At 35.6% G+C, this 15,458-nt stretch overlaps 1 protein-coding gene across 1 annotated transcript in view; it reads right to left on the bottom strand.

Moving 5' to 3' along the window:
* TEX15 (testis expressed 15, meiosis and synapsis associated) overlaps positions 1-15,458 on the bottom strand; it is an 86,911-nt gene that overhangs the window by 45,199 nt on the left and 26,254 nt on the right. Inside the window, exon 3 of the mRNA XM_025993560.2 lies at positions 6,186-6,348. Within this exon, the coding sequence (XP_025849345.2) occupies positions 6,186-6,324 (139 nt within the window). The 5' untranslated portion in view covers positions 6,325-6,348. The remainder of the gene's footprint in view (positions 1-6,185; positions 6,349-15,458) is intronic.

The following is a 15,458-nucleotide window of genomic DNA, read 5'->3' as shown; positions in this document are numbered from 1 at the left end:
TACTTTTCATCCTCATGACTTATTTATAAATGGAAGTTTGTACCTCTCTCCCCTCTGGCAAACTCTAGTTTCTTCTCTGTATTTATGAGTCTATTTCTGCTTTTGATTGGTTTGTTCACTTGTTTTGTTTTTTAGAATCCATATGTAAGTGAAATCATACAGTATTTGTGCTTTCCTGTAGGACTTATTTCACAGAGTGTAATACCCTCTAGGTCCATCTATGTTGCCACAAATGGAAAGATATTATTCTTTTTTATGGTTGAGTAATATTCCAGTGTGTGTGTGTGTGTGTGTGTGTGTGTGTGTGTGTGTACATACATATACCACACCTTTATCCATTCATCCATCTGTGGGCACTTAGGCTGCTTCTATGATTTTTCTATTTTGATCTTGTATCCAGTGAGTGACCTTGCTGAACCTATTATTTGGAGAGTTCCCCCCACCTTTTTTTTGTAGATTCATCTGTTTTGTTTCCTAAATTCCACATATGAATGAAATCGTATGGTATTTGTCTTTTTCTGCTGACTTATTTTGCTTAACATTATACTCTCTAGATCCACCCAGGTCGTTGTAAATGGCAAGATTTCAGCCTTTTTTATGTCTGAATAATATTCCAGTTTGTGTGTGTGTGTGTGTGTGTGTGTGTGTGCGCGCGCGTATCACATCTTCTTTATCCATTCATCTGTCAATGGACACTTGGGCTGCTTCCATAATTTGGCCATTGCAAATAACACTGCAATAAACATAGAGGTGTATAGATCTTTCAAATTAGTGTTTTTGTATTCTTTGGGTAAACACCCAGTAGCAATATTACTGGAGGATATGAAATTCTCCCTACTTTCTTTTCTTTTTCTTTTCTCCCTATTTTCTTTTTAAAAATTTTTTATTTATTCATTTATTTATTTATGAGAGACACAGAGAGAGAGAGAGAGAGAGAGAGAGGCAGAAACATAGGCAGAGGGAGAAGCAGGCTCCATGCAGGGAGCCCGACGTGGGACTTGATCCTGGTTCTCCAGGATTACACCTGGGCAGAAAGTGGCGCTAAACCGCTGAGCCACCTGGGCTGCCCTCCTCCCTATTTTCTAATGTAAGTAATTAGAGTTAAAAATTTGTTAGTAACGCTTTAGCTGTGTCCCTTAAATTTGAAATATTTTCATTTTTATTTGATGTATATTTTGATTTCCCTTGAAATCTCATGAATATTTATAAATATGTTTATTTTCTGTGTGTTTGTAGAGTTACATATTACTTTCTATTAATTTCTACTTTGCACGTGGTCCAAAAACATATTCTGTAGGACTCCAATTCTTTTACATATGTTGAGATGTGTTTTGTGGCCCAACATACGTCTATCTTGATGGGTGTCACAAGAGTTCTTGAAAAGAATGTCTATTCTGCTGTTGTTGGGTGAACTTACGTATAAATGTCAATTAGATCCTGTTGCTTGACAGTATTAAGTTCTTCTATATTTTTGCTTTCTTTCCTGATATGGGGCTTGACTTTATTGGGCTTGAACTCATGACCCTGAGATCAAGATCTGAGCTGAGATCAAGAGTCAGACGCTCAACCGAGCCACCCAAGTGCCTCAACTGCTGATTTTCTATCTTAATAGTTCTACCAATTATTTTTTTTTATTTAAATTCAAGCTAGTTAATATTGTAGTACTGGTTTCAGAAGTAGAATTCAGTGATTCATCACTTACTTAAAACACCCGATGCTCATCCCAACAAGTGTCCTCCTAAAGGCCCACCACCTATTTAGCCCATTCCTCCATTGCCCCCCCAATGTCAGTTTGTTCTCTATAATTAAGAGGTCTTTTATGGTTTGCCTCCATTTCCGTTTTTATCTTATTTTTCCTTCCCTTCCCCTATATTCATCTGTCTCGTTTCTTCAAATCCACATATAAGCAAAATCATATATTTGACTTTCTCTCACTTATTTTGCTTAGCATAATACACTCCATCTAGTTCCATCCATGTTGTTGCAAATGGCAAGATTTTATTCTTTTTGATTGCTGAGTAATATTCCAGTGTGTTTGTGTATGTTACATACCACATCTTCTTTATCCATTCATCAGTTGATGGATATTTGGACAATTTCCAAGATTTGGCTATTGTTGATAATGCTATTATAACACTGGGGTGCAGGTGCCCCTTTCAATCAGCATTTTTGTATCCTTTGGATAAATACCTAGTAGTGTAATTGCTGAGTCATAAAGTAGTTCTAGTTTTGACTTTTTGAGGAACCTCCAACCTGTTTTCCAGACCTTACATTCCCTCCAACAGTGCAAGAGGGTTCCCTTTTCTCCACATCCTACCCAACATTTGTTGTTCCTGAGTTATTCATTTTAGCCTTCTGAAGATGTGAGGTGATATCTCATTGTGGTTTGGATTTGTATTTCCCTGATGATGAGTGATGCTGAGCACTTTTTCATGTGTTTGTTAGCCAGCTAGATGCCCTTCTTGGAAAAATGTTTATTCATATCTTCTGCTCATTTCTTAATGGGTTATTTGGTTTCAGGGTATTGAGTTTGGTAAGTTCATTATAGATTTTGGACATTAACCCTTTATTAGATATGTCATTTGCAAATATCTTCTTCCATTTCAAAGATTACCTGTTAGTTTTGCTGATGTTTCTTCGCTCTGCGGAAGCTTGTATCCTGAAGACCGCTGAGGCTAGAACCTCTAGTATTATGTGGTGAGAGTGGACATCCCTGTCATGTTTCTGACCTTAGTTGGGAAAAGCTTTCAAGATTTTTTTCCTTTGAGGATGGTATTAGCTGTGGTCTTTCATATATGGCCCTTATGATGTTGAGGTATATTCCTCTATCCCAACTTTCCTGAGGGTTTTTTATCAAGAAAGGATGCTGTATTTCATCAAATGCTTTTCTGCATCTATTGAAAGGATCATATGGTTCTTATTCTTTCTTTTATTAATGTGGTATATCATGTTGATTGATTTGCAGATACTGAACCACCTCTGCAGCCTAGGAATAAATCCACTTGATCATGGTAAATAATCCTTTTAACATGTTGGATTCAATTAGCTAGTATCTTGTTGAGAATTTTTCCATCAATGCTCATCAGGAATATTGATGTAAAATTCTTTTTATTGGGGTCCTTGTCTGGTTTTAGTTCTATCAATTGTTGAGAGAAGTGTGCTAAAGTCTCCAACTATAATTCTGGATTTGTCTATTTCTTCTTTCAGTTCTAATAATTCTGTTTCATACATATTGAAACTCTGTTGTTTGGTGCATACACATGAGGGTCTGCTATGTCTTCTTGACAGACTGACCCTTTCATCACTGTGCAATATCCCTTTTTGTTCCTGGTAATTTCTTTGCTCAAAAGTCTACTTTATAGGTTATTAATAAATCTACTCTCACTGTATTTTGATTGTTTGCATGGCCTATCTTTCTGATTGTTTATTTTTAAAAATGTACCACTGTATCTGAAGTGAATTTATCAACAGTATATACTTGAGTCATATTTTTTAATATACTGTGTCAACCTGTTTTTTAATTGATATGTTTAGATCATTTACACTTAATAAAACTGATATGTTAGGGCTTAAAGCCTACCATTTATCTGTTTATTTTATTTTTCCCTTCATTGTTCAATTCTCTATTTCATTTTCCTGACTACCTGTGGGTTACTCGAACATTTAAAAAATTCATTTTGATCTGTTTTTGTAAAATTTTTTAATTCTGAGGTAACTGTAGATTCACGTGTAGTTGCAATATATAACACAGAGAGAACCTATTCTCATTCACCCAGTTCTCTCCAATGGTAATATTTCACTTTATAATTATTTCCTCTATATAACACTGAGAATCACATCAAAAGAATATTCTTTCTCCAACTGTCAAATACAATTAGAAAACTCAAGACAGTCCATTAAATTTCCCTATATTTTGACTCTTCCTATTGTTCTTCATTCCTAATGTTTCAAGCTTCTTTTGTCATTTTTTTGTTAAGGGAACTTTTCTTTCAGGGTATATCTGCTGATGAAAAATTTTGTTACTTCATTTGACAATGTTTACTTTACTTCTATTTCTGAAGGATATTTCTGCTAGGGACAGAACAGAACTTGGGCTGACAGTTGTTTTCTTTCTATATTTGAAAAATGTGCCACTTCCTTTGGACTCGGTTTCTAATGAGAAATCTTCCATCATTCAAATCTGCCATCATTCAAATCTTCCATCATTCAATCTTCCATCATTCTATTGTCCCCTTTGGGGCACCTTGCTGGCTCAGCTGGTAGAACGTATGACTATTGATCTTGGGGTCATAAGCTCAAGCCCCCCAATGGGTGTAGAACTTACTTTAAAAACACTTTCCCCCAGGGTAGTCTGGGTGGCTCAATTGGTTGGGTGGCTAATTTAGTTCAAGTCATGATCTTGAAATCCTGGAATTGATTCCTGCACACTCAGTGGGAAGTCTGCTTGAGGATTTTCTCTCCTCCTCTCCCTGTGCCCCTTCCCCCATGTGCTTTCTCTCTAAAAAAAATAAATCTTAAATATTTTTTTCCCTATAGATAGATATATGGTTGCTCTTGTTGCTTTGAAGATTTTTTCTATCCTTAGTTTTCAGAGTTTGATTATGATGTTCTGTAGCATGGACTTTTTTGGGTTTATCTTATTTATCAAAGCTTATTCAGCCCCTTGACTATATGCTCTTTGCCAAATTTAGGAAATTTTTAGCTAATACTTCTTCAAATACTTTTCTACACTCTCTTCTACTTTGGGGACACTGAAGACAAAAATGTTTAATCTTTTATTATTGTTCCACATGTCCCTGAAGCTCTGCCAACTTTTTTTCTGTGTTGTTCAGGCTGAGTAGTTTCTATTGTTATTATCTTCAAATTCACTGACTCTTCCCAGAGTCTTCTCAATTCATCTCTGGAACCCATCCACTGAGTTATTTCAATTATGTATTTTTCAGTTCCAAAATTTCTACTTGGTTCTTTATTACATTTCCATTTCTTTGCTGAGATTTTCTATTTTTCATTTGTTTCAAGAGTGTTCATAAGTGCTTTCTGAAACATCATTAAAATGGCTGCTTTAAAAGCCTTGTCAGATAATTCCAACTTTTGTTTCATCAGAGTGTTGGCATCTGTGGATTTTCTTGTCTCAAGTTGAGATTTTCCTTATTGGTGGTAAATGAAAGATTTCAAAAAATTTCAAAAATTATTATCTTGGTCATTTTGGAGGTTAAGCGATCTTAGGTTTTAGCAAGCTTCTACTGAAACTGAGCCAGCAAGGGGATCTACCAGCAGGGAAAGGGAGGTACTTATTCTTTGCTACCAGGTGGGACTGAAGTTCTGGCTCTCCACAGGGCAGTGAAAAGTGACACTCTAGTAACACTGTCGGGAGATGCTTTGTTACCTTGAGGAAGGGGTAGAAGTCAGTGCTCCTAACTCAGCTTCTACTGACATAGTGGGAGAGAGATGTGTGCTATGTAACTGGTAGGTGTGATAGAAGTCCAGGCTCCTTACTTGGTCTTCATTGACTCTACTCCAAGTAAGAAGGGGTGGGTCATCACCAGAGGGCAGGGTGGAAAACCACTGACACTGCAGAGGTAGGGGATGGCAGGGAGGGGAACTTGTTACCCATAAAAGGAAAGGCCTAAGTGGAAGTCCAAGTTCTCCACTTAAACCTTTGCTGACAAAGGTGTACAGGTTTTATTTCCTACCCCTAGTATTTTGTAGGAGTAAGGTATTTATAGCCAATCAGGTATCTATTTTTCTAGGATATGTCTTTCCCAGTCCTTGGCAAGGGAGAACAGACTTTTCTTGGGGATTTCTGTGTCTGTTCCAGCTGGCATTCCTAGACTGTTGGCATCCAACCTAAGACATGGAGGAAACAAAAAAATAAAATCCAGAGAACTTACTGTAACAACATTCCTTGATTACCAGAGTCCTTAACTGGTCCATTTTCTTCTCTAAACCTTTCAAAGTCTTCTAATATTTGTTTTACGTATGATGTCCAGAATTTTTAAGTATACTTAATGAACATGTCTGTTCCATGTAGCTTTGTGTAGGTACACGTGTGTTTAAGGAATTAAATACATGACTTAACCTAATTTTATATAGTCAAAACAGAAGATGAACATAAAGTAAGAATCAGAGAAATGCAGTAATAGTTACGAAATAACCCCATCTTCCATGGAGATGGTAAATATTACCTTTCTCAGCTGTCCTCCTGATCTTGGGAATAGTGAATTTTTTCAGAGGATTGACTTCTACACCAGTGACTAATAGTGGTTCACTGGCTGAGTTCATTTTCCATAGTGTCTTGTTTTTAGCAATCTCTTTCATTTCCATTTTGTTGGTGGCCTAAAATCAACCCTAAATTATTAAACAAAAGGTCAATACATATATAAGAGGCAATGTTAGTAAAATGTTTTAAAAATTTTTACATAGAATTGAATATCTATTCTTGGTCCATTCATTCACAACAGATTCAAATCTCAATTTGCCAGGTTGCCCAAAATGAAAAATAAATTAACAACTTTAGCTTTTATATAATCCTTGAGTATTTATTTTGTAGTTTCTAATAGACCTTTCCTGAGTAATATATATGTAACTGTAATTAGGTAACCAAAAGTCTGTGTTCCTGAAAAGCTTAATAACTTCCAAACAATTTTTATTAACATTTGGTAAAATTCTTGCCAGATACTATAGTTTTTAAAGTATTATGCCAACACATTTCTGTGAATAGAATGATATTCTCTAAATCAGAATCTCTGCCTTTGGAAGAAACTTATTAAAGTTGTAAACCAAATTCTGCACAACTATCCCTATAATTGACTGCCTAAACAGTCACTCACTGGCTATTGTTCCATAATATCACTAAATGGATTAAGACCTTATATATTTATACTAGTATCAGATTTCTTTTCCTCCCTTCTCCTTCCTCTCTGAAGCCCTCCCTCTCTCCCCATTCAACACAATGATTCTTAACCTTTTAAGTAAAAATCATACTAGGTATTGAAGGAGAGTTATGGAGCCTACACACAGAAAAATATATACAGACATGGATTTTTCATACCATTTCATAATATGGTTCACAGGCCTCCTGGTAGCTATCAACTGCTTAGTCCAAACTTAGATCATAATCTATATTAAAAGTTGCCAAAATTCTACAGAAGGATCACAATGGATAAGATTCTACAAAAAGCTCACAAAAGATTTTGCCCTCAATCTCCTCTCCACCCTTTATGAAAGATAATCTTTTTTTTTATAATGTTATTTTTAAAAAATTTTTTATTTATTTACGATAGTCACACAGAGAGAGAGAGAGGCAGAGACACAGGCAGAGGGAGAAGCAGGCTCCATGCACCGGGAGCCGGACGTGGGATTCGATCCCGGGTCTCCAGGATCGCGCCCTGGGCCAAAGGCAGGCGCTAAACCGCTGTGCTACCCAGGGATCCCTATGAAAGATAATCTTACAGTCTCCCAATCAAACGTGGATCAAAACAGGGAATGGACAGAGACCAACAGAAATAGAAGAAAATCAGTCTTTTTCCTCATCCAGTCTTATTGATAGACACTAGTAATGTTGCCTCCTAACAATAATACCCTTAAGATACACTGTACCTGGCTGGCTGAGTTGGTAGAGCACACGACTCTTGAACTTGGGGTATAAGTTTGAGCCCTGTGTTGGAAGGGAAGAGTAACTTATTTAATGACTTAAATTACAAAAGAACCTCTCAATCATGATCTATACCTACTATACACAAAGGTATACTATCAGTTGAATATACTTGAAGAGCCAAGTACTGCAACAATACTCAATATTGTCTTTAACCATAGTTAAATTGTATTTTCAGTAAAGATGAATGCTATTTCAGCTCTGTGGTTTCTTTTTTTTTTTTTAAAGATTTTATTTATTCATGAAGGGGGGTGGGGGGCAGAGACACAGGCAGAGGGAGAAGCAGGCTCCATGCAGGGAGCCTGACATGGGACTTGATCCCGGGACTCCAGGATCAGGCCCTGGACTGAAGGTGGCGCTAAATCGCTGAGCCACCCAGGCTGCCCTAAGCTCTGTGGTTTCTTATAAAATGTTCCTTTAATAGAATTTACTAATAAAGTAGACCTCTGAAATTCAGTGATTTTGTTCCTTAGTGCTTAGGATAATACTTAGCCACAAAGTAGCTAAGTTAGGAAGCATTTATTTTTATTACTTTTTTAAAGTAAGCTCTATTCCCAATGTGGGGCATGAACTCATAACCCTGAGATCTAGAGTTACATACTCTACTGAGTAAGCTAGCCAGGTGCCCCTCCAAGTAGCTAAGTTAAAAACTGTGATGAAAGATGAATATTCAGGGCACAATGGTATTCAATGTTCTTCATTAAATAGGTTGCACTCAGCAATTTTTCAAGTAGGAATAATACTCTTTTAACTTCAGCCAAACAAATCAGCCATGTAAAAGTGATAACAATTTCATACAAATCTTTACATTCATATATATAAATTCCATAACCATTAATTTATATTATTTTTACGTACATATGCAAAAATGTATTCCATTATATACTGCAAAATATATACAATAGTCCTAACCACTATGTAAATGCTACATATATGACATATATCATATATTTTAATTCTAAGTATTTATGCTGAGGCTGCCCTATGAGATCCTGGGTTATTCTAGATGAGTAGTAGAGAGAGAAAAATCAATTCTAAAAACTTCAAGAAAAAAAAAACAAGAAAAAAAAATAAATAAAAACTTCAAGAATAGTTAAACCACAGGGCACAGCACATATTATTAGGTCCTTAGCAGATATTTGCATGAATGAATGAATGAAAAAGATCACACAAAGAAACCAAAAGCAGAAAGGTTCCCCAACAACTAAAACATCTATTCATATAGGACTTGTATATTATGAGCAGCTTTAAGCTAATACATTTAAAAATTATATAAGGGGCATCTGTATAACCAGTCAGTTAAGTGCCTGACTCTTGACTTCAGCTCAGGTCATGATCTCAGGGTTGTGAGATTCAGCACTGAGTTGGGCTTCACACTCAGAGTATAATCAGCTTCAGATTCTCTCTCTCCCTCTGTTCCATCCCCTGGTTGGGCTCATTCTTTCTTAAATAAAATCTTAAAAAAAAAAAAAAAAAGATTAGGGACATGTGGGTGGCTCAGTGTTGAGCATCTGCCTTTGGCTCAGGTCCTGATCCCAGGGTCTTGGGATTGAGTTCTGATTCAGGCTCCCACAGGGATCCTGCTTCTCTCCCTACCTGTCTCTCATGAATAAATAAAATCTTTAAAAAAACTAATTATACAAAATAACAATTTTAAGAAAAATGTATTAAAACTGATTCAAGAAATTAAAAGAATTCATCATCTTAGCACTATTAAGAAAAAATTAAATTAGTAGTTACAAACTGATTCTAAAAATAAAAGCAAGGCAGCCTGGGTGGCTCAGCAGTTTAGCGCCTGCCTTCAGCCCGGGATGTGACTCTGGAGTTCCGGGATCGAGTCCCACATCAGGCTCCCTGCATGGAGCCTGCTTCTCCCTCTGCCTGTCTCTCTCTCTGTGTATGTCTCTCATGAATAAATAAATAAAATCTTAAAAAAAATAAAAATAAAAGCATTAATATATCAAAAACAAGCTGAGTTCATCCTGCAACACAAGGGAGATTTATCAACAGGAAATATGTACATTTCATTTACTACATAAACCTTTATTTTTATATTTTTAAAGATTTTATTTATTTATTCATGAGAGACACAGAGAGAGAGGCAGAGACATAGGTAGCGGGAAAAACAGGCTCCATGCAGGGAGCTCGATGTGGGACTCGATCTCAGAACTGCAGGATCATGGATCATGCCCTGAGCCAAAGTCAGACGCTCAACCGTTGAGCCACGCAGGCATAAACCTTCAAAAACCTACATAAACCTTCAAAAAAAGGAAAACCAAGTGATTATCTCAATAGTTGCAGAAAAAGCATCTAGTCAAATTAAAAATTCACTTATTGGAGTGCCTGGGTGGCTGAGTCAGTTGAATACTTGTCTTTGGCTTGGTCATGATTCCCAGGTCATGGGATGGAGTTACGCACTGAACTTCCTGCTCAGCAAGGAGCTTGCTTCTCTCTCCTCGTCCCCCCCGCCCCCCGCCCCCGGCTCATCCTTGTACTCTTTCTGAAGCAGATAAAATTTTAAAAAAAAGGAACCTCTGGGTGGTTCAATGGTTGAGCTTCTGCCTAGGTCTCTGCCTTTTCTCTGTGTCTCTCATGAATTAATAAATAAAATCTTTTTAAAAGATCTAAAAAAATTTCACCTACGGTTCTAAAAAAATTAGTGAAGAAGAATTGATGGAAACATTCATAATTTGATGAGTATTTACCAAAAATTTATAGGAATTTGCTAACTACCAGACGCACTACCTTCTAAATTAAGAATAAAACAAGAATATGTTTGTTTCCTTTATCTCTGTTTCCTTTTAACAGTGGGCTGTTATATTTTACATAAGTAAAATTCATTCATCCATCTAAAACTTTATCCACCTAAATTTTCTCCTACAAGCTGAGACTCACACTCTTTCACATTCCTGACATATATGCCACGCTAGATGCCAACCAGAGGAGGGTGAAGACAGAAGACCTGGCCCTAGCTCTGCAGAATTCATTTCCCTGTAGCCTTTACCTTTCCCCTTTAGCTTGCCTTTATATACTTTTTATTTCACAGAGGTAGATAGCACGTAAGGCAAAAAATGTTTCAAATTTTGGTTCTACCATTAATTGACAATGTTACATTAGGCAAAATGCCTAACTTCTCTGAGGTTAACAGTATCAACACCTCACATGGTTGTAGCACCTGTACACTGTAACTGCACAGAATTAACTGTGTGTGTATTCCTAAAGCCCATCCTATGAAACCAAGTCACAGAATTTGTCAAGAAGCACAGTATTGCAAAGGTAATCAGGTTAGAAGTGATGTTGATTCTAACACTAGCTCTTAATAAGCTTTCTAACACTAGAAATTAATCAATTAACCCTTGGATAACTCACTAACATCAACAGTGTATTACTCTGTGTGCACTATGAATCGTAATACATTGTTCAGTGACAAGTTGGTAGCAAAAGAGTAAACCCCTTTTACGTCAAGTAGTCTAAAGATCTGATCTCTCAAAGTCTATTTTAAAAGAGTTTTTGTACTGAGTTTCCTAAGACCACCATCAAACGTTAAGAATCTGAATGTTTGGGAGATTAGAGATTACCGAATAAACCTGCAAAATCTTTTACTTGATTACTGTCAGATTCTTAATAACATAACTAGGTGTTTCAATGGAAAAACTTAGAGAGCCCTAGAGTTTCTTTAATAAAATTCAACTGCTATCATTTATGAAAAGGTTTCCTAACATAAGGTAACTGAGAATAACTGCAGATACACAAAGCATTAATTAGAAAGTTTTTTTTCAGTTCTCCCTCAAACTTTTGATGGGTCAGCTTGTTATCTTTAAAATGTCTAAAAGTTGGCAGCCCCAGTGGCGCAGAGGTTTAGCGCTGCCTGCAGCCCGGGGTGTGATCCTGGAGACCCGGGATTGAGTCCCACATCGGGCCCCCTGCATGGAGCCTGCTTATCCGTCTGCCTGTGTCTCTGTCTTTCTCTCTTTCTCTCTCTCTCTATGAATACATAAATTTAAAAAAATCTTTAAGAAAAAAGTCTAAAAGTTTCCTAATCTCTAACAACAACAAAAAATGACTGTTTCAGGATTTTCTGGCAAATAACAATGTTCTATTTTAACTTCTTTTTACAATTACCTTTTATTTGCACCAAATACTGATTTTTAATCCATGTTCCATCCCAAAATATACTTAAGTAAAAATAACTCTATTTTATAATATTACAGTAATTACTGTAATGATATATAATGATGATATGGCAAAGATCATTCATTGCTTTTCTAGTAATCTTGGGACAGAGTTCCTGATGAATAAATAAAATTCTCAGAACTTTAGTCACAAAAGTAAATTCTGAGTTGTTCTGCAGAGTGTTAAATGTTTCAGACTAAGAATTACCTCTGATAAACAAAAAGTTAAATCAGATCATACATATGTTAAACTACATATATAGTGACATTAAGCCAAGAATCCCTCAGTTAAGATTGTATAATGTAAAGATAAAATATATTTTTGTCTTATTTTTCATTTTATAGATCAGGGATTGGCAAAGTTACAGCTCACTGTTAGTTTTCATAGGGACTACAAACTAAATGACAAAAAAATCAAGAACAGTATTTTATGGCACTTAAAAGGTATATGATATCCATAGTAAGTTTTACTGGGACACAGCCACACCCATTTATCTATTGTCTGCTGCTTTATGGCTATATGGCTGCTTTACTATTAGAAAAGCACAGCTGAGTAAATGTGACAGACTCTATGGCCTACAAAGACTAAAATGTTTAGTCTTTACAGAAAGTTTGCCAACCTGTTAGAGATGATGCAATACAACTAAGTATCTAGGAGGAATAGGGACAATAAAAACTAGGTCTCATGATTTCCCTTTTAGAGTTCTTTCTCCTATATTCCCATTGTCTCACTGATGTCTCCACTGTATTGTTTTGTTTTTAAAAATTTTACTTATTTATTTGAGAGAGAGAGAGTATGAGCAGGGAGGAGAGTAAGAAGCAGGCTCCCTGCTGAGTAGGGATCCTGACATGGGACTCGATTCCAGGACCCCAGGATCATGACCTGAGAAGAAGGCAGAGACACCCAATTGACTGAGCCACCCAGGTGCCCCTTTCCACTGTATTCTGAATTTTATCCCTACTCACTTAGCTTCTCTGGATCTTGCTCAAAAGTATTTAAACAAGCTCAAACCCAATCATTTCAAAAACAGAATCTGCCAGGGTCATCTTTGCCCTTATCTAGATCATCTCCCACTTTCTCCTCAATCTTATTTTGATTTCTGACTTTACCTCAACAGTTATTAGTGATTTTTCACATCAGTCTCTCACTCATGTAAGGATACTCCTGGCTCATAAACTACTTGGCCTCTCTACATTTGATATTTTTGACCAATCTATGCCTGAAATAATACATTCTTCCCCTGACTTTTGTGACTTCATAATCCTGATTTCAAGCGGTGCTTTCTTTTCTCAGCCTTTTAATAATTAATCTTTACCTGGTTTTTATTACTGTTTTAAGTTTTAACCTACATAAGGGAAAGAAGAGAATAATATCTTCGAAGATATTTTTAGTATATTATCCAACTAATTTTAGTCAACAACAAAATCAGAATCTTGAGGTTTTAATTTGCATTTCTTTCATTACTCATGAGGTTGAGCAATTTTATTTTTTCTATCATTTGTTCCCATCTTTTCTTTTTACAGGTAAGATGGTTTTTAAATGATTTTTAAAGACTCTACACACAGAGAAATTAGTTTTTGTCTGTCATAATAAGTGTTGCAATATTTTTCTCTTAATTTTGTTTATGGCATTTGCCTCCCATAGCAAAATTTTAATTTTCCTGTAATTTAATTTTTCAATCTTTTATTGTACTAGATTTTTATTCTATCACCAGCAGTGTGTGACAGTTCCCGTTGTTCCATATCCTCATCTCATTTGATTGGCATTAATTTCTGCCAATCTGATATCTGCATAAGCTATTTCACTATGGTTAGTTTGCATTTGCTTGATTTTTTATGAGACTGAGTATATTTATCGGTCATTTGGGTTTTCAAACCTGTGAAATGCCTGTTCACGTTTTTTTATCCACTTTTCTATGAGGCTATTTATCCTATTCTATGGTTTTTGCACAAAAAATCTTTTTGAGATATTAGGTCTTTACCAGTTACACTTGTTGCAAATAATTTTCCACTTTTTAAACTTGTTTTTCACTTTAACAAAAATATTTAATGTAGTTGAAATTATTATTTTTTCCTCTATATTTTTGCTTTTGATCAAATTTAAGAAATGATTCTCCCTAAGGTTTAAAGATAATCCCCTCTATTCTCTTCTAAAAGTTTTATAGTTTTGCCTTTTACCTTTAAGTCTTTAATGCACCTGAAATTAATTTTGGTCTGAGATAAGTAAGAAGGGCTCAATATTTCTGTTTGAGTATAAAATCATGCTAGTATTTATTTGAAAAATCTTTCCTTTCCCTATATATCTATGGTATCTCTAACATAAACCAACTTTCCACATATGCACAAATTCTGGGCACTCTGATCCGTTGTACTGGTTGGTATCTTTCTGTATTTTTTTTTTTAATTAAAAAACATTTCATTCATTCATTCATTCATTCATGAGAGACACACACAGAGAGGCAGAGACACAGGCAGAGGGAGAAGCAGGCTCCCTGTGGGAAGCCTGATGCAGGACTCAATCCTGGAAGTCCGGGATCACACCCAGAGTCGAAAGCAGACGTTCACCCAGGCGTCTGTATTCCTATACCAACACCACACCATGTTGTGAACCATGTTTGGACATAACCAAAAGAAAAGAAAAAACAAATCTTGTTCTTCTGAAACATCTTTGCTCTGACATGCATATTTTTAAATGTTTGTCTAATAAGAAATTGTCACATAAATGTTTAGGTTTTAATTGGAAGTTCACTGAACCTACTACTGATCAATGACACTGTTTTACTAGTCTTTCTATCTTGAACACGGGCTATCTCTCCACTTATTCATGTCATTAATATCTTTCTATAAAGCTTTATTTTTTTTCCCATGAGGATATAACAGGTTTTAAAGAATTTATGCTAAGTTCTTAATAATTTTAAAATTAATACATATGCTATCTTTTAAAAATTTTTTCACTTATTCATTGCTAATGTTTAAAATGGCTTACAGGTTGATAAAAATAATGACTAACATTCACCTGCAACACTTATTAGGAATACTTATTTAAGTGCTTTAGATACATATTGATCCACTTAATCATTGTATCCCTAGGAGATACCCTTTATTTTAAATTATGAAAAAAGGCATCAATTAAATAATGTGCCTAAGGACATACAGCTAGACAGTATTTGTTGAATCTGGAATTCAAAGCCAGGCAGTCTGGTATCAGAGTGAATGCACCCACTATGAGCAAAATGACCTTCAGTGAAACTGGTTTCTATACATTGACTCCTGGGGAACCTTGCTAAGCTCCTGTTAATTCTAACAATTTGTCTTCATAAACAACTATATCTTTTGTAAATGATGAAGGGCATATAACAATTTTCAGTTTATTTCTTTTTTCCAATTATTATACCATTTATTTCTTATGCTTGCCTTAGTGGGCAGGCTAGGAGTTCCAACATATGCCGAATATAAGTGATAATGTCAGATGCATTGGTCTTTCCCTAACTTCAAGGGGATATTTTAAATATTTTAAAACTGGATAAATTCTATTTTTTTGAAAGACCTGCTATATCAGGTTAAATCTTCCTGGGTATAAAATTCTAGACTGACTGTTTTCTGTTGGCACTCTTAAGCTATTATCCCACACT

The sequence above is a fragment of the Vulpes vulpes genome, chromosome 7, assembly GCF_048418805.1.
Source record: "Vulpes vulpes isolate BD-2025 chromosome 7, VulVul3, whole genome shotgun sequence".
In the NCBI taxonomy this organism is placed as follows: domain Eukaryota; kingdom Metazoa; phylum Chordata; class Mammalia; order Carnivora; family Canidae; genus Vulpes; species Vulpes vulpes.
The sequence above is the reverse complement of the archived record's forward strand: the minus strand, read 5'-3'. Positions and strand labels throughout refer to the sequence as shown.